At 34.7% G+C, this 27,736-nt stretch overlaps 5 protein-coding genes across 12 annotated transcripts; 2 read left to right on the forward strand and 3 right to left on the reverse strand.

The window, feature by feature from the left end:
- Positions 1-2,689: 2,689 nt before the first annotated feature.
- Positions 2,690-3,826, reverse strand: LOC133668955 (uncharacterized). The gene has a single exon (XM_062088964.1). The coding sequence runs from the start codon at positions 3,561-3,563 to the stop codon at positions 2,877-2,879; it is 687 nt and encodes a 228-aa protein (XP_061944948.1). The 5' UTR covers positions 3,564-3,826; the 3' UTR covers positions 2,690-2,876.
- A 2,741-nt stretch (positions 3,827-6,567) lies between these two features.
- On the forward strand, positions 6,568-9,686 carry LOC133669403 (uncharacterized). Its single transcript, XM_062089522.1, has 2 exons — positions 6,568-6,805; positions 9,154-9,686. Exon 2 carries the CDS (start codon positions 9,191-9,193, stop codon positions 9,494-9,496), a length of 306 nt encoding a protein of 101 aa, XP_061945506.1. The 5' UTR covers positions 6,568-6,805; positions 9,154-9,190; the 3' UTR covers positions 9,497-9,686.
- A 4,032-nt stretch (positions 9,687-13,718) lies between these two features.
- LOC133669554 (probable arabinosyltransferase ARAD1) lies at positions 13,719-15,213 on the forward strand. 2 transcript variants are annotated; one of them, XM_062089747.1, is made up of 3 exons: positions 13,719-14,104; positions 14,449-14,652; positions 14,723-14,863. In XM_062089747.1, exons 1-3 carry the CDS (start codon positions 14,087-14,089, stop codon positions 14,735-14,737), a joined length of 237 nt encoding a protein of 78 aa, XP_061945731.1. In that variant the 5' UTR covers positions 13,719-14,086; the 3' UTR covers positions 14,738-14,863. The 2 variants fall into 2 exon arrangements, with proteins under 2 accessions (XP_061945731.1, XP_061945729.1); XM_062089745.1 differs by having other exon boundaries at positions 14,449-15,213.
- Positions 15,214-15,293: 80 nt separating this feature from the next.
- LOC133669017 (protein DMP5-like) lies at positions 15,294-15,932 on the reverse strand. Its single transcript, XM_062089033.1, has one exon. It carries the CDS (start codon positions 15,930-15,932, stop codon positions 15,294-15,296), a length of 639 nt encoding a protein of 212 aa, XP_061945017.1.
- An 888-nt stretch (positions 15,933-16,820) lies between these two features.
- LOC133669499 (putative 1-phosphatidylinositol-3-phosphate 5-kinase FAB1D) lies at positions 16,821-25,974 on the reverse strand. Of its 7 annotated transcripts, none has more exons than XM_062089665.1 (14): positions 25,765-25,974; positions 25,104-25,267; positions 24,301-24,601; positions 24,162-24,195; positions 23,386-24,084; positions 22,881-23,025; positions 22,461-22,802; positions 21,265-22,080; positions 20,705-21,033; positions 20,213-20,336; positions 19,905-20,060; positions 18,140-19,615; positions 17,793-18,059; positions 16,821-17,443 (listed from the first exon to the last, which is right to left on the reverse strand). In XM_062089665.1, exons 3-14 carry the CDS (start codon positions 24,539-24,541, stop codon positions 17,102-17,104), a joined length of 4,971 nt encoding a protein of 1,656 aa, XP_061945649.1. In that variant the 5' UTR covers positions 24,542-24,601; positions 25,104-25,267; positions 25,765-25,974; the 3' UTR covers positions 16,821-17,101. The 7 variants fall into 7 exon arrangements, with proteins under 7 accessions (XP_061945649.1, XP_061945651.1, XP_061945647.1 ...); XM_062089667.1 differs by having other exon boundaries at positions 24,301-24,533; positions 25,104-25,273; XM_062089663.1 differs by having other exon boundaries at positions 25,104-25,273.
- Between the last annotated feature and the right edge of the window lie 1,762 nt (positions 25,975-27,736).

Below are 27,736 nucleotides of genomic sequence, written 5' to 3' on the forward strand. Positions count from 1 at the left end.
GGGTTAAATTGCATAAATCTGAGACCAAGGACTATATTGCAAAAGGCATGTAAATACGAGGCTGAAGTTGAAGTTCCGCAAGGGCCTAATTGCATTAAATCAAGAGTTTATGGTCAATTGGGGGTTCAATTGAAATCAATTGAAAGATGGAGGACTAAATTGAAGATCTGCAAAAATCCCTAATTTTAACAAAAAACGACGTCGTTTCTATTTTTTTTTTAAAAAAGGACCAGACGACGCGTTGTCTGGTCACTGTTCATTGTCTTCCCCAATTTTTGTCCGAAAATGACAGCTCAGGGAGCTATTTTTAAGGTGCATTTAATGCCTCATATGTCTACCAAAATGGTCACCTGACATCCCTCTATCCCCGAGTATGGTCTGTTCAGGCCTATGAACATGATACTGGCCCTGGCGGCGGCGTAAAGAGGCCAACTCAGGTAGCCTTTTTCCTGTAGCTTTAACAACTCATGATGAACATTTTGAACCAACGGTTGGGATGCTTACCAACCAAACCAAAGGCCACGATTTGGCACCATTAAAGATAAAATGTCCCTCTTCCACCTGCTATAAATAGGGGTGCATTTCATGACCTGAAGAAGGAGAAAATCGGGTCCAAAAAGGGTAAAAAATCAGATCCCTCTCCTGTTTTTCTTCCAGCCAACACTTCTCTCTTCTCTCCCTCTCCCCGCTGCTTCTTCAACCCTTGAGGATCCCACATAAACATTTCTTCTCCACCAACAGACGGCGGCGTAGCCTCCTTTCGAATCCAAATCCACACCAGTGGAAGAATAGCCACTGCGACCGCCGGTCCCTCTTCCCCTGCAGATTTTCTTCTCCTTCTTTCATCCTGCTCTGCCACCAGCTGCCATCTTTGCCACAGCTTCAACCACCGTCCTCACGGCAGCCCCTCCCCGTCTCGACCAGTCAAGCCTCCATTTAGGCTCTCCGGCCTCAGGTAGCGTTGTCTCTCCGTTGCTGCTAACCAAGTTGTTGCATGTATTACGAATTCTCATTCTACATGCAGCATGATTAATTAGCATGGTTGCTGGGTTGGCCTAGTAAACATGCGAGCCTGGGCCGGACCATTTGGGTCCGGCCTGGCCCAAAAAAAGAAAAGGATATGTTGGGCCGAGATCGGCCTAACCAAAAGTTCCTAGGCTTGGCCTAGCCCACATATTTAATATTATATTATATTATATATATATATATATATATATATATATTATTTTATTTTATTTTTATAAAAAAACAAAAAATTTCAAAAATCATTTCAAAAAAAATTGTGATTTTCTTAAATATTTTTCTACCAATTTTGTATAATATCGGGTTGTATATTTATACTATAAAATATAAATTCGGTATTAAAATACCCGGTTTTTTCCAAAATATTTCAAAAAAAAATCAAAACATTTTGAGGAAAAAAATCTCAAAAACTTTTGAATCAATTTCCTTTTTTAAAAATAAAAAAAAATTATATTTTGTTTTCATGCATACAGTCAAATTCTAAAATTTTTCCAAGAATATTTTTCATAAAATAAACAAAAATTACATCTTTTTCATGTTTTAAAAATTCAAAAATGGATATCGTAACCAGTTTATGATTATCCATTAGGATTTGACCAACATGTCAAAAATCTTTTTCCAATCTTTTTTTAGGATCTAGATGTAGACTTTAATATTTATGGAGTGTAAAATTACACGATAAAGTACACCCTCATGTATTAAAGATACAAAGATGCGATGCTAAAATTCAGACTTTAGAACAGTTAGGATTTAACCCAATAAGATAAAGACTCTCTCATGAAGATAGATTTGCCTTGAACCTTAAAAAAGACCTACTAATAGAAACCCGACTTAGAAAAAAAACAATCAAATAACAATACAGCTTACCTTAGGTAGAGTGCACTGAGGGTGATGCGTCTTCCCCTTGCACAACCAGTCCCTTACTCAGATTCTCGCAGACCATAGGTTCCTAGTGACCATAATACTAGGTGGCGACTCCTAAACATTAATCATAATTCTATGATTAAATCCAAAAACCCTTCGTAACAAACAACACCTCACACTTGGAGGCACAACAAGAGCCTCCGTCGTCGCGGCGCTCGCACCCCCGTGACAGCACCCATCTATTTATAAGGTTTAGGTGAAAAGTTATTAATTGTAGTTGATTTTAATGCAAATAATAGGACTTTACCTTTGGTTTATGCACTAGTTGAAGAAGAAAATAATATCAACTGGAGATGGTTCTTACAACTTCTTCAACATCACATTATAGGTGACTATGATGGTATTTGTATAATATCGGACATGCACACTGGTATTAAGCATGAAATGATAAAAATCTAGCCTAATTCACCACATGAAGAAGAAAAAGTTTGATGAATAGTTAAGTTGGCGAACACAACGTGCACATTTGGTAATTTCAAAGATCTCATCAATCTGGTTTACATGTTATTACATGTTGTGCAGAAAGGCTTCTTACTATTACCTAGTATGTTGACCAACATTATAGTGTTCATACAAGAATATATATGAGACTCCATTACATCCTTTACCCCCTGAATTAAATTAAAATGAATATACTGATCCTCAAGTATACCCAAACCCCATGAATTAAATTGCTCACGTTGTTTTAAAGGGTTTCAGTTGATGTCATTGGTCATTTCTAAAGCTAAAATAAGAGTAAATGTAGTTAATGAACACACAGTAATTGTTTGTTCTTAGATTTTCACGAACAATTGCACATATAGAAGACAAAAATTGATCAACAATACATTCTCGAACACCAACAGATTAAGAATAGAATAATTCTCCAAAAGACAAAAAGAATTAACTAAAAGCTAATTAATTAATGTCAATTTAGAGTTAATCGTCTGCTATTCCACTTGACTTCTACAAAGTGGGCAGGATTTGGAGTTGAGCACCCAACGAAAGATGCATTTTTCGTGAAAGACATGAGAGCAGGGTAACTTTGATAGCTTCACCGAACTTGAAAAATCCTCCAAGCAAACCACACAAGTACCACCGGAAGAAGAATCACCATTGCTCTGCCCCTGCTTCGTGTAAAACCTCTCCTTCTCCAACTTCTTTAACACTCTCTTCGATGCACCCGTTGATACGGTTACATGTCGATCTGTGTCAAATATCGGCTCCACGACATGAACAGTTTCCTCCAGGACCTTCACATGAGCCAACACGAAGAATCCAAAACAACCGGCCCTCACAAGATTGTCAGAAAAGGCAGCAATCTTTGAGGCCAAATCGTTGGATAAAGAAGCACTAAAATCGGAGCAAGAAATCATGTGGGCAACGTAATGAAAGCATGAAGCGGGCTGAGCAACAACTTGGCAAGGGATTTGGAAGAAATAACTAGTTGGGTCAGCAGCAGTTGGCCGGTTATCATCCACTCGCATGGCCAGTGATCGTCCTCTGACTCTAACCCGTGTTTCTTTCCTACTTTCCGACAAGATTTGAACAAGAAACATGGGTTCAGTGTTGTTGTCTGGATTAACCAGAGTGGTGCTAACTGCAATTAGGGTTTCATCAACTCTTGCAAGCGCCATTGAAGAAACGATTGAAAAGGGAGAAACAAGAAGATCGACGTGTAAGTAATAGATGGATGGATAGAGAGACTTCACATGTATTGTTATGACTTGAATTTATAGATCGAGACCGAAAGAACTGTGTGCTTTAATCCGGAATGGAAGAGGAAACCTAGCCAAAGTATACGATTCCAATCCTTTTAACACAAGGAAAGGAAACATGGATGAAAGGGGAAGTCTTCCATGGCCGTTACGGTTATAACAAGGAAGCAGATTTTATCATGCTTCTTTCAACTGGGCTAGTGATGAGCCTCTCTCACTAATACTCCTATTTTATAAAATAAATATTATTTTACCAAATATTTATAACTTTAATATAAATATTTTTTGGGTCAACAATATAATTTTTTATGATAATTTTAATAAAATAAAATAAAATTAATACCCTACAATTAGATTATCACAATTAATGCAAAATATTAAAATGGCTATTATAAATTATAGTTTTGATTTCTTATATAAAAAAATAGTTGTAATGTAGATTTATTTTTTGTTAAAAAATTATCTTTATTATAAAAAAACATATTTAGGCAGGATTTACACTAGTCATGCCTAGTTCCTTCTCTCAACTTGTTTCCTCAACTGATTCTCGCACTAGTTTCAAGTCCGGCATGGTCTCCGACGTGCATAATCTTGAGGATGTATTTTTATGTCATGATATTGCCTCAAAAACTGGTTCTTCTGTGATTGATTTTGCAAAGAAACAAGCTGGTCGTTTAGGGTTTTACACGTGGGCCCATGTGGTGATATTTGAAGATTTTGTCGAGGTACTGCGTCCCTTGGATGAGATGATCCTGCCAATTTTGATTTTGATGACGAAGATCATGTCGTGTCGTTGATCAAGAGGTGCATCAAAGTTAGCGTTAAAGAAGTTGAAGGGAGGGATGTTTTACATGAAGGGGCTATATATATATATATATATATATATATATATATATATATATATATATATATATATATATATATATATGTGGTGGTGAATATATCTTGAGGTTCAAATCCTGACACGGCATCGTATTTATAAAAAATAATTGGGTGCGATTTAACCTCTTGTGGCAGGTTGGTGAGTTGATTTTAGGTTAAACTAAGCTATAATTTTAAAAATAATAATATTGTTTTAAAAAAAAATAGTTTGAAATAAAATCTAATTTATACTAGATTCTAGATAAGCAAGGTATTAGATTAATTTTCAAGTTTTATTAAGATTAAAATAATTAATTTGATTTAATGGGTATGAATATGTTTCTTGAAAATATTTATTTATGTCATGATATTGCCTCCAAAATTGGCTCTTTACTTTTTTAGTGATTTTATGACAAAAATGTTTGTGAGTTTAATTATGGTTTTTTAAAATATTTTTTATTTAAAAATATATTAAAATAATATTTTTTTAAAAAAAATTATATTTTAAATCAGCGCATCAAAATATCAAAATGATCTAAAAATATCAAAAAATATTAATTTGGAATAAAGAAAAAAATAAAAAAATTTAAATTTTTTAAATATATTTTTAAAACATAGAAACAAACAGGACTTAGTCGTTTAGGGTTTTAGACATTGAGCCGTGGTAATTATTGAAGATGAATAGTTTATTTGTCTTGACAGCTATGTTGTGTTTTTTAAAAAAATAATTTTTTTAAATGAATTTTTATTTTTTAATTATTTTAATGTTCTCATATTAAAAATAAATTTTAAAAAATAATAATAAAATATTCTTTTAAAGGGCAAAATGATTCCAATCTCCAGTACATTAAGTCCTGAATAGTGAGAGTCTGAGGATTTTTTGGATTTTTTATTATTATTATTAATTTATTGATATTAGTAAAAATAGTTGAAAAAACATCAATTTAATATTTTTTTCAATAAAAAACAATTTAAAATGCACTTTTAAAATCATGCAGGCAAACACTTAATTAATCTTGATGAATTAGTTTTACTAAAACCATATTGTGAAATTCTTAATTCTAATTTTATTGGGTTTAAATTAAGTTTGACGGAATCATTAAAGATTAATAAATTTTCAATTGGGATGAGTTTTAAAGAACTAGCTCAATGGTCAAAGAGGTATGTTCTCTTTCTTAATTTCTTTAATTCAAACATTAAAATTAATATTTAGATAAATTTATTAAATTCTTTTTAATATATTACAATGATGTTAATGTGCGATTTTAAAATTATCTTAAAAAAATTAGTCTCGCTAATATGCAAGTTAATTAAATGTAAAAGTATGTATTCAAAATATGCTCAGGAATTTTAATCTTACTTGATTTAGTGATCAAATGAGATCTTTTAGAATGTGTTAACGGTTATTTTTTATAATATATTTTATTTGAAATTGTATTAAAATAATATTTTTTAAAAAAATTATTTTTGACATCAGCACATCAAAATAATTCAAATAAAAAATAATTCAAATAAACAAATCAATTTTTTATATATATAAAAAAAAAGCAAGTTAAACAGCAGCTTGAAATTGGTGTGTTTGAGAGTATGGTTGTAATTATTTTTCAAAGTGTTTTTCACTTAGAAATTCATCAAAATAATATATATTTTTTTATTTTTTAAAAATTATTTTTAATATCAGCGCATTAAAATAATCTAAAAATACAAAAATATATTTGTTTGAAACAAAGAAAAAAATAAAAAAATTCAAATTTTTTCAAAAGTGTTTTTAAAACGCAAAAACAAATAATAATAATAATATTCAATCACTTTTACTTTTGAATGTATTTTAAAAATATATTTCACTTAATTTTTTTTTAAATTAATGTTTTTTTTAGTATTTTTTAATTATTTTAACGTGTTTATATTAAAATATAAAAAATATATTTTAATATAAAAAATACTTTTAATAACAATATTAATCAAAAACTTAGTTTTAGTCGATAAATAAATTGGCTGGGATATGCCCAACAAAATAAAATTGTTTATTGAGACCATCTTACTGGTCAGTATTCAGACCCAAAATAATAGCTAGGTAACAAACCCAAGTACAAGTAGTGAAGAAGAGAGAGAGGCTGAGCTGACAAGACAAAAGCGCACACTAATAAATAATTAATCGTTCAAAAACTCTTAAAGATATAATGACAACTGAGCTCTGATCTTTCGGATCTTTTAATGTTATATTCAACCTCTCCCACCCCTGGAATCTCCACAACACTGCAAACTACCATTACAAGAGTGACTCCCGTTTCTTTTTTAAGGTTTCTTTCTCTAGGATCTCAATCATTTGAACATAATTGTCTTTTTGTTTAGATCTCTTCTGTTTTAATTCATGTCCGTTTGCATGTGTTTCTGTTTGGTGGGTTTATTAATCTTTTTTTGTGTTTCATTTGCCAAATATGGGAATAAATTTATGATTTTGGAGATGGGTTTTCTTTGTTTTGATTGAACAGGTTAGTTTTAGTGATTAACTGGTTAATGGACAGTGTTGAATTGGGATTTTGGTTAATGGGTTTATAATGTTAGCATATTGCTGATGAGTTTCTTTTACTTCTTTGCTTCCCTCTTTACCTGTTATGTGTGGATTATAGATAATCTCTATTGGTTCTGTGTGTTTTTGGCTACTGAGGTCGGGCTTGGGCTGTTCTACTCCTAGCATGATTGGAAATTGTTTAGGAAATTAGCTTTTCTTTCCCATATCATAACCAACTGCTATGACACATGCTCTTTGGTGTAAATGTTGCAGCCGATTTGTCCCCATGTGTGAATTTTTCTAACCTCTAATTTCAATGGATTGTGCCCCATGAGATCATGGAGAAAAATTGAAGTGTATGAAGGGGGAACATTAGAAGTAGACTCCTAACAAAGATCTTATATGAATTGCTTGATCTTCTTTGTAGTTTCTTGAACACCCCCTCGTATGGTATTATGTGGATGCCGTTTGGCTTGTATGGCTGCAAATAGAAATAACCTTTCTTGCTATGAAAATCTATTTGATTTATTTAGTAGAGAAAAGATGGGACTTGGAGGTGCTGATTAGTTGTTGCTGGTTTTGGAGGTGCATATTGCAAATCCAAGGAAAGATGATTAGCTTGTGGATGTGATGTGTAGAGAATCCTGTTGTGAAGTACTCGAGTAGCAAAGCATGGCAATAGATTGGCTATAATGAATTATAGGTTTCGTCATAGTAATTTTTTATCCATACCAGTCAGCCTATAGAAATTTCGTTTACTTTTTCAGGAAGAGAAACATTGCTGAGAGTACAATAACAAGCGTATTCACGGAGGGGATGGCATTTAATGCCTTTTTGGATTGGAGTGCAAAAGGGGTTATCTCCCTAAAAAGCTAAGGATGCACTATTTTCCCTAACATACACTCAATTCATGATCAATTTTCAATTTTCAGGAATTCCATTATTATCAAGTCTAGGGTTTAACACTTTGCCGATTCTTAGGTCTGATATGACCATTTCTGTAGGCATATTCATTCCTTTGGCATTATTATCTTAGAAGATGAACCTAGTTTGTTTGTTCATGACATATTGTAATCTTGAAGTAGGTGCATCAAGTGATAGATTTTAGTAGTTTAGTCATCTTTTTTGGGCTGGAATTTTCTGACTTTGTATTACATTTTCATGCTTGGGGGAAGGCAAGATCCACTTGAGGATTGGAGTTGCAGTGTACTTGAGATAGGATGAAATATGACAAATGAAGCTTGTGGTCTTTAGCTTCAGTGGTGAAGAGTGCAGTGAGAAAGCAATAAAATGATAGAATGGTCTGCTTCTAGGATCCGCTTAAGAAACGTTACTGTGTTAATGGAAGCCTATTGTAGCTCTAGCTAGCTTGTCCATAAAATTGCAGCTTTGTTTATCTTTATTACCATCAACTCTTTCTCTTTTCTTTTTCTTTTTTCAATATGCAAGGCTTTAAGAAGGAAAATCTTATGCCAAAAGGATATTTGATGCGTGGATTAATAATCTTGGGCAGACAGACAAAATTCTTAATGTTCAGTTTACAAGTAGCATCACATTGGGTAATTAGGTATCATGTCATGATAATTTACTACCTTCCAAAGTTAACTGTAGTCACTAATAGATAAATCATGGTTGCCGCTAACGGTATCTAACTGGAAAATCTGAATAGTTACTGAGACAGGATTTGGTGCTTTTTACAGGTTAGCTGGAATAAGTTGTTCTCTTGTTAAGCAAGGATTGACTCTTCGCATTCCCAACCAATCTCTGTTGTTGCTAGTGTTTTTACCAACCCTGTATTGTCACCCACTATATACCCAATTATTGTCCATAATCTTGGTGCATGAATTTCCTGGTGATCAGTGTACGAAAGTCAAATTATTTTTGCTCGTGTTACTTTATTGAAAGTTAATGTCATTTGAATGCATTGTCATCATCCACTTAAGGAATAGCTAAAATATGTAAAAGGAGAGCTAGAGGATTTGCATTGTCAGCTTTGGGAATTGCATCTGTCCACCAGGAAAGAAGTGAATATACATTTTGGTTGAAGCAATTCATGGATTTTCTTTTTTGATATGCCAAGTTTTATTTATCAAAATACTGATCTGTTCTTTTTTTCTGTTGGCGTATAACTTGCAGAAAGACATATCCTTGATCTGAAAATAGTGGACAAAATATGAGTCTAGCATGTCTTGTATGCCACAGCGTAGAAAGTCCATCACACTCCTTTAGAAGCTACTCAGTCTCAAGTTCAGACAACGAAGGAAGATGTTCTGCCATTGCCAACTGCATAACCAGGAAGTTATCTCTCCCTCCTCCCAGAGCAAACTCTTCCTTTGCATCATCATCCAAAGTGACCCCACAACCATCTAGTCCAGGTAATGATGACATGACAGGACCCCCGCGACTAGTACGTAGTCGTGCTGTGAGAAGAGACCTTGTAAGAGATTGGAATTTTGATGGGTTTGTGATGGAGCGATAACTACTTTAAGTAGGAAAACTGCCGTTCTCTCTGCTCATGTGATAGCTTTAGAGATTTATCTTGCTGTCTTTCCTTTATATTTTTTTTTGTTATGGATGCAGTTAAGCTCGCTTTTCCACTTGAAGAGTTTGCGTTTGTGACCATCTTAGGAAAATTAAATGTGAAATCTTGTTCATATTTCTTTTCTAAATGGTCCGCCATTGCTGGTCTTAATTTTTGTATCTCAGTTGGGTATTTTTCGCTGATGTAGCTCGAGCTTGGGTAGATAATGGTCTAGTGTGCCTTCTAGCATGTAGCCTTCCTCATCCTCCTCCTCCTCCTCCTCCTCCTCCTCCACCTCCTCTTGTTTTGGCCAATTACCTACGGCTGTGGTGAGCTGCATGATGAGCATCCACGGTTCCTTTCAACTTATCATAGATAGGAGACCGCTCTCCTACAGTAAAGCAGTAATATGCGAAGGCTGATAATTAACCTCGGACAGCTTTAGATGGGTTATGATTTTGACGAGGCAGACACCTTGTACGGTTGTAGGCTTGTAGGAAGTAGCAGACTGCCTGAGAAGAGTTGTCAACTAGTCATTGATAGCAATTTCACTTCAGTTTCTGGGTTCCAGTTCGCATCCCATTTTGGCTGGCAAAGACGGCACAAATTATCAGGTAGGTTTTTCAGTACGTGTTAGTAGATGAATTGAAAGGGTGGTGGGAAAACGTGGATGAATTTCAGGTGAAAATAATGGAAGGCTTCCTAGCGATCAAATCTGTAAGGTATCTAGCTTGTCCAGTTTCCTCTCAAAGCCCATTGCCATGAAACTGGAGTCATGACGTGGGGATTTACGTGGGGATCTTTTATATATATATTTTTGGTATAATAATGTCTATTGTATTATTTTAATAATAATAAAAAAATTTTAGGTTTTGATAGTTTTAGAACAGTCTAGAATGCAATTTTTAATTTTTAATATGACCGGTAGATTTAACTAAAATTATGTTTCTTATTAGATTAAAATTTCATAATGGTCAAAAATCAAAAAGTTCAATAGGGTTTTTTTTATTTTATTTTTTTTTAATTTCTAACTTGGTTCAACATCATTAATCATGCTTTTAATAATAAACACTTTTTAAACCCTTCTAAACCGTAACCCAACACAACTCAATACTAACTTTCTCCATCATCCAAATAATACTATCAAAACCAAGAAATGAAAGTTGAAATCACATACTCATCATTAACAACAACATTGAAGTCATTTAAACATGATTTTCAACACACAAAAAAATACTTATTTCCAAGTTTTCCTATACTAATCCATTTTCAAGCTCACCAATCAATATCAATTCCTCAAATTACTCATCATAAACAAGAAATAAAAGTAAGATCACTTACCTGAAGACATCTAGAATGGATTTAAACAAGCCTTTCAACAAGTTTTTCCCAAATTCTTCTTCCTTTCCCTAGGCTTTAAGCTTTCTCTCTCTATAATTTTCACTCCTTTTCTTTTATATTTGCCTTTTAAATCCATTGAGATCATGTTTCCTATGAAGTAATTGCTTAAATCTACCTACTACATCATAAAAAAAAAAAAGAGAATTTTCCCTCAAAATTTGATGGAAATTTTAGAAACCCTCATTCTCCTCTTTAACAGCAGCTGACCAGTTGTTTTTAGGTAGTGTTTGATATTGTAATAGTGGTTGTTTTTTAAAGTATTTTTCACTTCGTAAGAATCTACACGTGCCTTTATTTGTCCATCATTCCATTTAGGTTCATCACTCCTAGTTTAATAAATCTTGAGTCAAAGTGTTAGGGTCCTAAACTCTCATGCTAGTGTTCTTTTCTCTCTTTTTTTTGTTCAAAATTTGGGGTAATATCCAGCCAAGAAAATAGTGTTGGCCTTACCTTACGTTTCTGAACAGTCTTAATGCAGGTTTGATGGTTATTCTTCTTTTTCCTTTTAATTTTTTTCTTTTCCTTCTTTACTACATTAGCCGCCCCTTCTAGCTCACTTTTCTTTCATGGTTTTCTCTCATTTCTTTTAACTTTCTTCTCACTCAACGGTCAAGGGGGCCTACATGCATGCTATTTTGGTTCTGTTTTGAAAAGAGAGATTGTTGCAGCCAAGGCTTCTGGCCGGCTGTTTTTTAGGAAGAGGAAGGGCACCTTCTCTTCCCCCTTGTATTTATACCCCTCTTAAATAAGCTGGGGTGTTTAGGTGCTAGACAAGGCTATTCTTATCCTTCTTTTGGGTTATCTTTGGCCGGTTTCTATTTCAATTCTCCCCTAGGATAGGTCAGCCCTCCTCCATCAGGATTTTCTCTAAGGTTGGCCAGTTTATATCCTTCAATTCTTTCTAATATTGGTCGGCCAAAGACTAAATTTTTTATCAGGTTTTACAAAACGCATGGATTCATCAGTGCACACGGCCACCATTGACTCAAAATCATCAACGAAAACTGAGTCGATACCGACTCATAAATCGTTAAAGAAACTGTTTCCACGGCTAACGCATGGATTCGTCAAAGCACACAACCCTCTGTTGACTTAGAAATCATCAACGAAATTGCTTCCATGGCTGACGCATGGTTCGTCAGCGCACACATCCCTCTGTTGACTTATAAATCATCAACAAAAATTGTGTCGTTACCAATTCAAAAATCATCAACAACGGTGGAGTCGTTTCTGGCTTTACTTTTTTTTGTTGGGTGTTTACATGACCTGGATCAACATAAAACAAAAGTGATTATTATCATAGTTTTTAAAACTTGATTTAGTGGTCAACCTAGGGCAAGACACGGGTCACGGCTTAGGAAGGTCAACCCGGGTTGATCTGGATAAATATAAGGATAAAAGTTGTTATTATAATAGTTTTAAAACTCGACTTTGGAGTCGACTAAGGCAAGGTTCAGGTCATGAGTTGAGAGGGTCAACACAGGTTGACCTGAGTTAACGTATGAATAAAAGTGGTTATTATAATAGTTTTAAAATCCGACTTCGAAGTTGACCCAAAGCAAGGTTCGGTCACAGGTCAGGAAAGTCAACCTGGCTAAACCAAAAGGCTTTTAAAAAATAATAATTAAAGCAACCTTGTTTTTACCAAGATTTTTTTAAAAAAAATTAATAGATTTTTTACCTGTGTTTTATCCCGGGTTGACCTGGGTTTTTTACTAGATCAAGTCTAGTCAGTCATTCCTCTATTTTTTTCTTAAATTCGAATTAGTTTAGACCTCGAGTCAATCAATCTAGTCAATCCTTATTTTATAACTAAGATTATTATAATATTATTAATTTCAACACTTAATATAAACTAAAATAAAAGAAAATCTAATTATTTTTTAAACTATATAAGTTTGATAACAATACATATTAATAGTAAAATAGACTTTTTTTATATTTTATTATGGTTTGTTCACCATAACCAAACATGATATAGAGACAATCATTTTATCTTATATATATCATTATGAAACATAATTTTATCTATATCTTTCTCTTTTCTTTTCTTTTTTTACTCTACCTTCCTCTTTTCTGTCCCGAAACAGTTGTTAAATGCTACATAAGCACAAAGGAGAGTAACATTGGAAGCATGGTAATTATAAAATCAAGGAAAGTTAATTAGTTAATCTTTTAAAAAATATAAATGTTTAATTTTTTGGAATATAAATTAGAAAATTAAAATTACTAATTAAAAAATATAAAATAATATATTTTGGTATTCTATATATTAAAAATTGAGTTTTCTATACTTTTCCAGATAAAAGAAAAAAAAAAGGAAAATAAGAGAGAGAAACATAACTCTGTATTGAATTTTAAAATACAAGTTTTTACATGATAGAAAAATGGAAAAGCCAATTTTCATTTTTAAAATAAAACATTTCGTTGGAAAACATCTCTCTTATATATATATATATATATATATATATATATATATATCTTCTTATTTATGTCATTATGGATAAAACATTTAAAAAGTAATGAAATTGAAAAATAAAAAAAATCATATTTTGCATTATTCTATTATTCTGTAGGTTTAAATTATTAAGATTTTATTTATCAAATATCAAGAAATGAATATATTTTCTAGTTTTCTACTAAATTACGGGGGAAAAAAAGGAAATGAAGTAGGAAATTAAAGTTAGAAAATGTGAACCATTTAACACACCCCAGATTCTCTAATAAATCCAAAATTCATCATCCTATAACCTATAGGCTACCCCCCCCCCCCAAAAAAAAAAAAAAAATTGAAGCCCAAATGGCCATTCTACCCTTTTTAACCAAATCTGGAAAACCCCCACCACCACCCCTACAAAAACCGCCACTTTCAAAGCACAAAGCAAAATTCCTAGACCAAAATGCCGCCACCACCACCACCCTTCCATGCTCAAACCCAACTCTCTTCCTCGCTTTCACTCTCCTCACTTTTCTCAACCCGTGACCTGGACTAGGAATTTTTTGCTACGTTGAGTGCTGAAATGGAGCTTGCAAAAGGAAAGGGAAGTTTTAGGAGAAAAGAAGGGAATGAGGATTATCAAAGGCAGAAGGAAGTGGTGGATTTTGTGAGAAATTCCGAGGCTTGGAAGCGATCCGGTGGGAAAGATCATGTCTTTGTTCTTACAGGTAGTGTGTTTTATTGATTTAGCAATATGGGTGGTTGTTGCTTTTAATATTTGATTTGTTCTGGATCATTTACTGTTGTGGTTGATCGCTGCTCTTTTTTTATTGTTTTATTTGATATAAATTAATTGGCGTTGTTGGATATGGGTTGCAGGGCCCTGGGAGAGGGTCTCTCTTGTTTGTTTCTATTTGATTGGTGATCTTATGTCTTGAGTTATTTTATATGAGGCTGTTCAGAAAAGTTAATTGGGTTTAACTTCCACCCTCATATCAATCAAATTACCTAAATGCATTTGAGTTTTGCTTGATGACGTGTGTTATGTTGTTGCTAACATTATGGTTGACAGGGAGGCATAGTTCGAGAAAATTTGTGGGACTTGCTGGTTAATGAGCCTGGTGTTATCATGGAAGAAGGCTTCCCCAATGCCACTGGGAGAGAGCAGTCCATTAGAGGGATGAGAACATCAGAATTCTGTTTGCATCCAGCTGGGGACACCCCCACTTCTTGCCGACTTTTTGATGCCATCCAAAGCCTGTGTATACCTGTTATTGTAAGCGACAACATTGAGCTGCCATTTGAAGGCATTTTGGATTACACAGAATTCTCTGTTTTTGTTGCAGGTGATGATGCCTTGAAGCCCACATGGCTGATGGATCATCTCAGAAGCATTTCCGAGAAGCAGAAGGAGGAACTTCGTCGAAATATGGCTAAGATCCAGCTGATATATCAGTATGAAAATGGTCACCCAGGTGGTATTGGTCCTATTTCTCCTAATGGTGCAGTGAATCACATATGGAAAAAGATACATCAAAAATTGCCTGTGATCAAGGAAGCAATTGTTAGAGACAAGAGAAAACCGCCTGGTGTATCAATTCCTTTGCGTTGCCATTGTACCTGAACCAAATCAATTAATTTTTGTTTATTCATGTATTTTTTGCAGCCTAATAGCTTTTGGCACGATGCATTATACAAAGGCAGTTTATTTCATGTTTCAGGGGGGGAATCGTTCTTCTGGTTTCACATTTGTAAATTTCGGGATGCTAAAAGAGTTCTTAAACAGTGCACTCCACAGAAATTTGCCATTTTGTTATCATAAATCAGCTTCCATTAATGATCTTGCAGAGCGGACACTTGTTTTTTCGTTTTAAAATACAGCAGTTTCCAGGTTTGCGAAAAGAGGAGAGCTATATTCTAGCATCTAGAATAGAACGCTTCCCTCTGTAGCAAGAAAGGGTACCCAATCCCTCTTCTTTTGGAAGGAAACAAAACAAACAAGATACTAATCACAAAACCAATTACAAGAGGAACAGTGTTGATCACTTTCCTAGGCATTGCTGGATAGTAACACCCCACAACATCACCATGTGACCCAGCAAAAGCAAGAAACGCAATCAAAGAAAGTGATGCGTGAAAGAGATCGGCCCACCTCAGCCTATAATCCGACGGCACGCATGGTTTCTTCCTGCCTCCATTGAAGGTCCATATCCCTCTAAATGTTGCCAAACCATAATACAGCCTGCCAGTTGATGTGCGAAAGCTATCAGTGAACGTGAAAAAGACACAGGAGGCAGCCAGAAGGGCCCATAAGGCACCCATCAGCCAGCGATTCAAGGTAGTGCATATGCCATCGTTGGTTAGAAGAGGAGCGAAAATGGTGAAGGCAAGGATTGTAGCAGTGGGCAAGAGAATGTTAAGCCTAGCAGTTCCGCTGAGGACTGCATTGATTAGATGTAGGTAACGAGATTCATCAGGTTCTTCATCTTTCAGATAGCAGTAATCATCGCTAGGCTCAGAGTCTTCTGCGAGGTCTTGCCAGATTGACTTGTCCATCTTTGATGAGCAATTTCTAATGCAAGGCAATATAAAGACATGATGGATAAAGGAAGTTAACGTAGGAAGTAAGAGGTGATTCTTTGTTGAATTGATAGGGCAGGAGGGAAGGCAAGCAATTCTCTCCCTTTTTTCACCTTTATATTAGGATCTTTACTTCTGTGGAAGGTTTCTTCCTAGTTATAAGATTTGGCATTCGCTTTTGTTTCGAGAAATGGCTGCGCTTTCCCACTTGACATCCTTGAAAAGTGGGTTCAAAGGTAGGAGCAATGGCTCTGGTCAGCTGCTGAGTTGAAGAGGAAGACTCTTATAATCTCCCAAATTCAAAAGCTAGTAACCTCTCTCAGTGGAGTTACTCCATTAGCAAACCCTACGGGAACTGTCTTGCCAAGCAATCTTAGCTAGCAAATGGTAAAGGTGAACAAATCCTACTACATTCGTTCATAACTATCAGGCCTGATAGGAATTCTGTTTCCTAGTCCTAGAGGGATTTCTGTGTCACCGCTTATTTCCTGAATGGCTTCAATATGTGTTGGAAACAAAATAGTTTTCAATCCTACTCTTTGGAGGGAAACAATAGAAATAAAACACCAACAGTAAAACATTAATCGAAAACAGAAATGCATAAAAAAAAAAAGTGATTCAAGGGATCTGCTGCTCATCTTAGGATGGCATCTTCGATATGTTCCTGCTCCATAGTTCTTTTGTGATGTTTAGACAATCCAGAACAAAGTAAAATTAGCATTCAGACCACCTACGGGTTTAAGAAAGCTATTAACATTAACATGCATGCTAAAAGAACTAGGGTTTTTCCCCTGGTGTTTCACTTTCAAAAAACCATAGTTCTTTTAGCATAATCAAAATGGACTGGACATGAACATCAGCAGATGTAAGAAAGCTATTAAAATAGTTGACATTTTTTTTTTTTTCGTTTCTTGATTGATTTGAGATAACCAGTTCATGGCTCTCTACAATTTTGTTCAAAACTATAGCGCACCATTGGCAGACCTATAGAAACAAAACTATCCCCATAAATTTGCTAACAAGGGCTAATATCATAGGGTCGACTATACAGCTGTGACATCTATCTATATACAGTAATATGGACTGGCTTAAAAACAAATGCAGCACTAAACAAAAGAGAAAGAATCATGAACCAGAAGATGAAACTAATGAGTATGCCCATTTTGCCCTTGTTTTTGGGACTTGAATTGTGACGAACCATCTTCTCCAGCGCCACAAAGTTCACAAGGGTTAGAGGAACTCTGTGAGCACCAGTTATCGGGAACACTCAAGAAGTGCACAGTCATGAACTTTCTGAACCTCTTCTTGTACTCTATAGGAGATATTACAGTTGGCAACACATTTTTAGGAACAAGAGAAGACTTCACCCATGTTTCCAGCTGCTTGTCCCAGGTATACTGCCTGAGATAATCAATAATCCCACACACAAGTTCTCGTCGCTGGGTGTCTACTCCCACAAGTAAAGAATAATCCATTACATTAATTGACTGCAAAGACAAACAAGAACTGTCAGACAACATGCCCTGTAGAGCATTTTGAAAAATTGGCATTGAAAATAACGTGAAGGATTGTAATTATCAGCACAAGTAGTAATTATGAATTGTGGAAAAAAGAATAAAAAGTCTATCGATCAAAAACATAGGGAAGAGCAAGGGTGCACTGCATGACGGGCAAAACAAAGAGGACAGGAGAGACCAGCACTGCTGCTTCTGGCTTGTAAATCAACATTATATTATTTAGCAAATTTAAATCATATATCCAGAAATTATATCAGATTGAAGATATCTGGTTATGGCTATCTTATTCGTTAGTAGAAAGAATTGATGTTAAACTCACATTAAGAAAGGTGGTGTCATTCCAAACAGCACGTTCCAAGAGATACTTTGATGTATTACTGACGTATAGTGGAGAGGAATTCATGTCTTCAACAAAGTTTTTATCCAGAAGAACAACTCCTGCACCATCAGCAGCTGAATTGTATCTAGCATGTAAAGCTCCCTTAAGATCATACTGGCGAGTGATGTTTCGACCAAAGGTAAGATTCTCCATGACCATCAGATCATGCTTTATCTCTTTCCCACTTTTGGTTTGTCTAGTGATCACCTGCAAAATTGTATGGAAACAATTAAGTTTTTGAAGAACAAAACAAAACGGATAAAGGTACTGAAATCCAGAAATTGAACCTGATAAATCCCCAGAACTTTTGCAAGACAAGTTTGGTTTCCTAACTCAAATGACTCGTTCATGTATTTGAAATAATGTGGAGCAAACTTCACAAATGACTCAAATTCTGTCCTCTTAATTTCCTTTATGATAAATCTGTCATCCAGTGTCTTTGCAAAAAAGGAATTGCTCTTTCCACCTTTTGCATCCCATTTCTTACAACGACTGAGGGAAGCTATATAATCAAGTTCAGATGGACAACATCGATTCCGAAGATCACGGAACTGCTTAGCGTATAGACAAATTACAGAGTATTTACCCTTTCCAAATGATTTTGATACCGCAAGAGAGACTTCAGGGCTGAGATTTGCTGGAGGAACCACAGATTCCAATAAATTTAACCCATCAAAGCTGGACAAGTGTGACTCTTCCAAAGAAATATTTAGTTTAGAATGAACAGAATCTGAATCAGAACCGTTAGAAGACCAACGTGGGGAGATCATTGTAGGAATTCGAGTCAGTATGTCTAAACTATCAGTTGATTTAAAAGACATGCCACCCTCTTTCCTACCATCCTCGTTGTAAAGCTCTGTTGAAACAGGTTGATCTTTTAAAAATGCCAGTGCACAAGCAATTATGCTAGAGAGTTCACCATCGTAGTCTCTCACCATATAATTATCAGTTCCAACAGGGATGTGCAGCCTCTGTCCTTCCTCCATGATTAGTTGATAAGCTGCAGATACGTGTTCCTGAATATAGCTACTGATCGGCTGAAATTTTGGCATGAAACCTCTCTGAAGATCCTTCATGTAGATCCGTCGGATTTCTGAAAATGGCATCCAGAACCATCCATTTGTGTTCTCTAAGCTGAATGCTAGAGAACGTGCAGACGTACCCTTTTTAGATGAATCAGAATCAACAAAAGAATCGCTCATCTCTATACTAGTCACAATTGGAATGGTTCTTTCAACTTGTATATCAGAAAAATAGTCTGCTTGGCAATTTCCATCATCAGAATGCTGGTGGGCAGAGTCACTAGGTTTCACAAATAGTTCTTGGTTGAAAAACCTGTTCTGGCTCAGACCACTCACTCTTGACCTCTCAATATCCTCAGCCGCGGTAGGTGAGGTGTAAAGATTATCATGTTCCCTAGATTCATGAACGTGACCATCAACTGGAATTTCTTTGATTGAAAATTCACTTGCTCTAACAGTTGTACTGAGTGTATCCCTCAATTTGCCACTGTTTTCATAAACTTTGTCACTGCTAGTATCATTCCCATGGTTTCTTCCATCAGCAGTGCCAGTCATCTGTGACTCAAACTGGTCCTGCACTTCTTTCTCACTGGCACCAGTCACTAGCACTGAAGGATCAGGTGAGAGCAATGACTGCAGACGTCTTTCCCAGATGCATGATTCAAGAAGAAGCTCCCACAATAATTGATTCAAGCTAAGAAGCTTATAAACAGCCTCATCCCTATTTTTAACAACAGCTTTCTGAATGTTTAACGGATTTGTTTCCAACAGTGCAGCCAAAGGAAAAAGGAAAAACTTAGCAACCATGAACAGAAACAAAGAACTTTTGATCTTGTGTTTAAAGGAAAAACACTTAAATGAAATACACGTGTAGGTGTAACTTAAAATTGTGAAAAATGCCATTTATCAGTCAGTGCAATAAAGACTCATATATAGTCACACATGCAAGAACCTAAATGAGTTAAATGACAAAAAAACAAATATAAGAAACTAACTTAAGTAAATGACAAAAAAAATATAAGAAACTAACCTCGAACTCAGAACTCTCCTGCTTCAACATATCCTCAATATCAGAGAATTCTTTCAATGAACCTTGAAGATTCAGAACTGACCCTGCAAATCGAGATCTTAAATTCTTCAAAGTCTCACCAACCCCATTGAAGAGTAACATCCCTCTTAAATAAACCTTGAAAAAACAAAAGGAAAATCAATTCCAGTTCACGGAGATTCAAGATATCATAAAAGAAGGTGTGAGAAACAAACATTTATTCCAACATTCGTAAAGAAACACTGAAGCATCATCAAAGATCAAGGAGCTAGGATCAGAGAGACACATACATCATGAAATTCTTGCTTGGGGCCATCAGGCCTGATTGTATGGAACTCCAGCTTCTGAGGTGGGAGAGACAAAGTATAGGTTGTCACTGGAGAGTATTTAAACATTGCTGCCAAAGGACCCAGTCTGCAAAATGCATAAATAACATGAATGACAAAGCACAAAAGGTAAAGAGCAAAATTTCAGATTCACAAAGTGCAGACACCAGTTAATTAACTTATCTACATCACAGTTCCTAAATATAGCGCCATGCAGCAAACCTTTGACCAAAATATTCCAGAAAGAACCTAGAGCGTCCATCCTCTTAACAGGGGAAAAAAATTCAAATTGGTACCTAGTGTAAAAAATGTGTGCTCCTATGACATCCCATGGCAGGGAATTCCTCTTTGGACAAGTTTTATCACTAGTTCATGAGCATAAAGACATTGTTTTCACAATCTACTCAATATAACAAATTCATCAAAATAAAGAGGACCTGATTTAATATTTCATACCCAAAGAAGTAGAGGAAGTCTCTCTCCAGTGAATGGCCACAGCTAAATAAAATTCCAGATGAAAATTGGTGGGAAAAGCTCAGCTCCAAGAATTTTCCCAAGGAAAGGCTACATGCAGCAGTTGAAATCAAGACTCGTTTAGTAGATTTTGGGAATTTGCTTTCATGTTTACATTTACCACAGCGAATCCACATCCAAAGTTTTCCTTCTGCTTCTCCAGGCAAAATCTTCAGAAGCCTTTTAACTTGTATGGTAAGCTGCTTATTATGATGAGCATAATAGTAAAAGTGTGCTTCCGGCAATTCACCGCAAGTGCTGCACTGGCTTCTCTGCAATGAAGCAGTTTCTATCAGCGCAAACTTCAACTCACTGCAATCTAAATCTAGAAAACAGTTAAGGAGTTCTCCCATGTTGTGGACATGGTGGATACTTAGTGAAGCAAAAGCATAAACCTATTTCTAAAAAGATTATAAAGTCCTTAATAAGAAATATTTAATTCCCATACGGTATGGCCAATCTAGAACTACATCAAAATTCTTATAAATGAGATTTGAAATAACCTGATTGAGTAAATTATCCCGAAGAAACTTTCCGAGGGGAACATCAAAATTCTTGTAGAACATTATATGAGAAAAATGGCTTTGCTCACATACAGTCCCTCTTAAGGCATTCCGTCTAGACATCAAAACCAAAATACTCTGAGAATCCAACACTGCATTGACATCACCCTCACTTTGGATTTGATCTTCGTTATAGTTGACATCTTTTATTCTGTCCAGAGAGGCTTCGGAGCAAGGAAACAAAGATTGAGGATGTCCATCATCAACTGTCTTCTCTTTGTCAGAACCTTTTTTACCTTCCATATCATAGAGGTCAGAAGCTTCCACAGTTTTTAAAACTGGAACCTCTTCCGAGATTTGACCATTAATTTCTTTTCCATTGAAGCCAACGTAATTAGATAAAGACTGATGAGGAGAAGAGGAGGCAAGAGGTAAGCTGTCCCCAGCAACTTTCTTCAGAGAGGCTGAAAGGGAGGAAAATCCAGAAAGAATGGCAGGATTATATCCCTCTAATCCTATATTTATATTGTGGAAACCTTCTTCATGAAATCCATTACAAATGGGAATATCAATGGTAGATGAACCAGTTTCAGTTGTAGAGTCCTCAACACTAGGAATACTAGTTCCTAAAACAGAAGACTGCAGATCTCTTGATGAGTTGCTGGCTACTCCAGCAAATACTGCTGAAGAAAACATTGTCTTCCAATCAACAAGAAACGAAGTCTCCAGAATCAAGTGATATGCAATTACTACTGCAAACTGGGTCACATATTTAACCCTCTTCAACTCATCACTGTGACTTCCTTTCAACAAAATCTGCACAATCATATTGTACATATAATTAAGGAAGAGCGTTACATTGAAAGAAGGAACAGCAAATGTTCCCATAAGAAATTGAGAGACAAATTGAGTGGTATGATCAAATTTTTAGCAGCCTCTTATAATGCAAAGCCAACATCGACATATTTAAATGACCATGTCAGAAAGGTCGGGTACAGGATTTCAATTGACCAGCCTGGTCTACAAGAGCACATACATTCTCTTGTGTCAGAGAGGGGGGGGGGGGGGGGGGGAAGAGAGCAACCAAGTGTTCATTTGTGCATAGACCTATGGTACTAAAAATGTGATGGATGAGTGCACACTCCACAACAGAGAACTAGGGGAGAGAAAAAAGAATCAAGGGTTTATAGACTCACTGTACAACCCAAATGTGTCGGACAGCCCTCAATGAACATCAATGTCTTACTTGGCTTCTTTCCTCCTTCGCCTACCCCCGCATGTTCCTCCACAAATCTCTCGATATGAAAGGAGTCACAATGCTTTAACTTCTGACTAATCAAAGCATCAGATGATAAAATTGGTGAACCAGTACAGCGTGCGATCCTTTTTAGACGATGGAGCTTCACGTCGTAGATCAATGTGATTCCTTTAGCTAGGATGGACTCTTGGACATCACGAGAAACAGATTTTTCTACTAAAACTACATTTGGATGGCACATTTCTATGGTCTCAAAGAGAGACTTCAGATTATCCTTTTCCTGTTTGTGAGAAAATGATCAAAACAAATAACAGCATAGATATGCGATAACAAGACTTGAGAGATCCGGATCAAATACCTGCTCCATTGATTTAAATGATGACAATACACTTGAAGAGTGACCAAGCACACCTCGGATCAGTAACAACCTTGGGTTCTTGTACTTAGTGGGCATGTGCTTGTGAGCAGCATGTTTTTTAAAGACCAAGCCTTCCACAACTTGACTGCAAGAAAATACAACCAAAAATAAAAATAAAATCAAGAATTCGAAGGTGTACCTAAGGGTTGTTTTAAAAATCGGTCTTTTATTCTTTTCTTTTCCTTTTTTTTCTTCAAAGGAATGTTACAAAATCCTCTAGTTTTTTTAGCTTGAAAAAAAATAATCTTAAGCTAAAATGCTATACAACACACCACACATCCTTTCATGATAGAGCATTTTTATTTCCTCGGTCAATCATGTTTTTTTTCTTTTTATTTTTTATTATTGTGTTTTCTTTTCTTCTTTTTTTTTTTTTTTTTTTTTTGGGGGGGGGGGGGGGGGGGGTAAGGCTGAGGCATTGAAAATACAAGAATAAAGCAATCACCTTTCACTGCGAGAACCAGTTGCAATGCATTTTACTTTCACATAACCATCTAGATCCATTGCTTTCCCATCCACTGCTTCAGGCTTCAAAAATGAAGCAGCTTCCCATGATAAAGATGTAACAATATCCACCCAACTTTCACCATCTCCCACCACACAGGCAACACCTGCTGTTTTAAGAAGTTGACTCACGATGGCCTTGAATTTCCCATTAACCACTTCTTCCATTGCCTTCTGTTTTTCTTCTTTGAACTTGAAGCTCTGACTGCCTTCACCCCTCCAGCAACTCAAAGAACTTGGTTTACCCCATTTTGTGCCATCGCCACACTCCTCATCGTCATCAATAAAAGCCACACCACCGTCCAAATCATCCTCTGGATCTTCTGCTTCAGGAGGCTCCCAAACCCGTGCATCTGCTTCGTCGTCACTGATTTGAGAAATATCATTTCCTTCATTTGAAGATCCAACACTGTTCACAGAAGAGTTACCTTCTGATTCTCGATCGTTAACAAGTTCCACAATTTCTACATCTCTCACTGTGTCTCTATCACTGCCATTATGGCTATCCTTCCCCGTCACTTTATGTAATCCATCCACTCTATTTACAGGAGCTTCCAATCTTGTGTTGTGTTGTTGGTCATTCACCCCATAACCTAGATCCTTTTGGGCACTGTGTACCGTTCCTTCCTCTTGATGAGTCCTAAAAGACAAATCATCGTTAATAAACAATCAAAGAAAATATCTAACTGCACTACATTTCAAAGGTGTGATACATACCGGTCATGCAAGTTTACATCCACAGAAAGATCACCTAAGCAAACAAATAACCAAAAAAAAAACATAAGAATTATACAACAAGATGTCAGTATATCACATAAATATATAAGATGAGTAACAAGGAGAGGCAGAAATTTACTGCAGCTTGAGATAGATCTATCACTGATAGACAACGAAGTTGATGGACTGATCATTGGTGACACAGAATGACTCAAACCATCATGGTTCATCGATTCCGGTTCCTGCTTTTCCTGACAAAATTGGCAAGACCAAATGGGCTCTTCACCATTTAGTTTTAAAGAATCTCCATTCTCTAGTTTCTGCTTTTCATCCTTCAACTTTGCCTGATCAGCACCACAATAATGACACATGCTACACATCCAATTCAAAAACAATAAAGCAGCTTAGTCTATTTTGAAATGATGTACAACCTTGATCACCTGTTTGGTTCAATAAAAAAAAATCAACTCATTCATAATAAGTAACAAATTTCCTGATATACAAGACATTTTTGGTATTATATGAGACACTTTTAGTATATTAAAGCAATAGTTCAACCAAAAACATGAATTAAATTCTTTAAAAAAAAAAACAGAGAGAAAAAAATAAACGATGTTTCCTCTTCTTTAACCAAAAACCAACAATATTAGATCGTTTCCACCTAAAATACAATACAAAGATTCATAAAACCTCAAAAATAATGAGTTACTTCATCAAATTTCAAAGTTGTGGGAAAAACTTCTGATAAAACATGAACCAAAAGGTCTCATACAACAGGGTGTAAAGACTCGAGGTCGTCAGCAGGGTCCTCAGAGGGGAAAATTAGGGGGGGGGGGGGGGGGCAAGAAGAAACACATTCTTAGGGTGAACCCAAATTCTATATCAAACGAAAAAGAAGCAGAAATATACTTGAAAACAAACAGTCCCAAGTCAAGTTCTTACTGCAAGGTGTTTTCTCTACAATTGCTAGAGATTGTAGACGAAACATTCGAATTTTTATTTTTTTTAATCCAAAGTTCTGCACCAACAATATGATAAGACCAAGATTCAAATGAAGTTCCCCGGAAACTGAAGTGCACGTCGTTAACAAAATACGGATGATTATACTGTAACTTCAAAAACAGAAACTTAATCAGAAATGAGTACAAAATTGAAATGAGGAGATGAAGATTCAAACATCATACATACACACACTAAAGCACAGCTCTCTCAAGAAATCAAGATCACCAACAGGCAAAACTAAACAAAAAGAAAGAGAAGAAATTACCCGAAATCTTGAAATCCGCCAACACTACCAAGAAAACTGATCAACAAAGTCTAAAGATAACACAGCAAGTTTGAATGGCATATTAAAAAACAAAAAAAGCCCCACAGGAGTTAAAAAGTCAAAAATTGATCCATAAATCGGATAAAATCTCCAAATCAGTACTCAAAACCCAAAATGGCAACTAAATAATATCTTCAAAAGACAATTTCCATTAAAAAATCAAGATTTCAGACACAAGTTACCATTTTTTAAGCTCGTGAACCAGTCAAAACAAAACCAAAAAAGAAGGAAAGAAACACGAAGAATTAAATAAAGAAAGTAAAGAACATGACTTACTGTTTTAGAAACCAAAAGGGAACAATGGTATGCTTCTTGCTGTTGTTTAATTCACCAAGTTCTGCTCTTTATAAGCAAAATAATAAACTAAACTAAACTCCCACAATATTTGAAGGCAAAGGGAGTATGTTTATCCGTGTAGAGAAGAAAAGGAAGAATTTTTGTGAAGTCCACAAATGGGTCACGAGAGGGAAGAATGAGGAAGGAGGAAGCAGAGAAGAAAATAGAAGAAAGGTATTAAGTGTGGGTCCGCTCGGTGGTGAGTTGTATTTAGTCATTTATTTATTTATTTATTTTATTACAGCATTTTTTTAGTTAGATTTTGTCTGCAAAATTACGGCTAAGACTAGACTAGATATTCCGCATCTTGTAGGAAACAGGATAGATTATTAATGGTATTAAATATTATTTTGCTTTTATGCCCCTACGGTTTTTTTTCTATATTTTATTTTATTTTTAATTTCTTTATACTGTTGGTTACAACATTTCAAATATATATATAGAAAAAATTTAAAAAAATTATTTTTTATTTTAAATTAATTTTTTATATTTTTATATCATTTTGATATGTGAATATTAAAAATAAATATTAAAAATTAAAAAATATATTTTTAAATAAAAAATATTTAAATACCCCGTTAAAATAAACGGACATGAACAGGTAATTTCCACATCAGAAGAACCAGCGCCTACACAACTGGCAGCTTTTCATTTTGGAATTTAAAGGAAATTGAATTAAGGAAATAACATGAAATGTTATGAGTTGAGTAAAAATAATAATTTTAATACATTAAAAATAAATAAATATTTTTTTAAAAAATAAGATTTTATATATATATATAAACTTGTATGAATATATTTATAATATGAATTGGTATAAAAAAATTAGAAATGCGGGTAAGTTGAATAATATTATTGATTCTTGTCAAGAGTGTGTTTGATTTTATTATTTGATTTGTTTACTAAAATATTTTTTGTTTATAAAAATATTAAATTAATATTTTTTATTTTTTTATTAATTTGATATGTTGATGTCAAATATTTAAAAATAAATCTAGAAAAAATATTATTTTAATATATTTTTAATTAAAAAATATTTTTATAAAATTATCTTACGCTACATTACTAAATACATGCTAAACTCGAACAAAAAAACATAGTAATTTATCTTGACAACTTGCAGTCAAATATATCATATTAAAAGAAATTTAGTAAATAAATCATTGAGAGTCCATTAATATATTGAGAATCTAATCAAAAATATAAAATAAAATAAATAGATTGGTGACCTAATTGTGATATTCCTGTGAAAATCTATTGATAAATTAAAGACCTAGTCAAAATAATAATAAAAAAATAGATGGAATACCTACCTGTCATTTTCTTATAGGTTGAGGAGTTCAAAAACAATTTCTCCCTTTTAGAGACATTCTTTTAGCGCAACTGGACAAGGGATAAGGGCAAATCCAAATTGCCGAAGTAAGCAACAAAACAAGGGAGGGAAATCAGCATTAAATAAGGTCTAGATTGGTCTAGATTTATCTAGGGAAATCAGTCAAAATTTAATCAAAAAATTTATTATATTTTCAAAATAACATTGTTTTGATTTAAAAAAAAAATTAAGATCAACCATCTCAACTATGGACATTCAATTTAATAACTAAAATTAATTTATTTTTTTATAAAATATGAAAGGAATTTATTTCCTGTTCTATTTTATATTTTAAGTTTTTATAATAAACTATCTTACAGAATAAGGAAGGAAATATTAATTAGAAATGCAAAATAATTCTTAGCAAATAACCAAAAGGCATAACTATATCATAACTGTTGGCCTTATTATTATTTTTTTTCATGAAAGGGATAAGAAATATATAACAAACCTTTTTGGCCTTCTAGGAAAATTACAAATTTATTTAAATATTTTAATAAAAATATTTAAAATTAGTGGTGGAGTAAATGGACGGATGCT

The sequence above is a fragment of the Populus nigra genome, chromosome 12 (assembly GCF_951802175.1).
Source record: "Populus nigra chromosome 12, ddPopNigr1.1, whole genome shotgun sequence".
Taxonomy (NCBI): domain Eukaryota; kingdom Viridiplantae; phylum Streptophyta; class Magnoliopsida; order Malpighiales; family Salicaceae; genus Populus; species Populus nigra.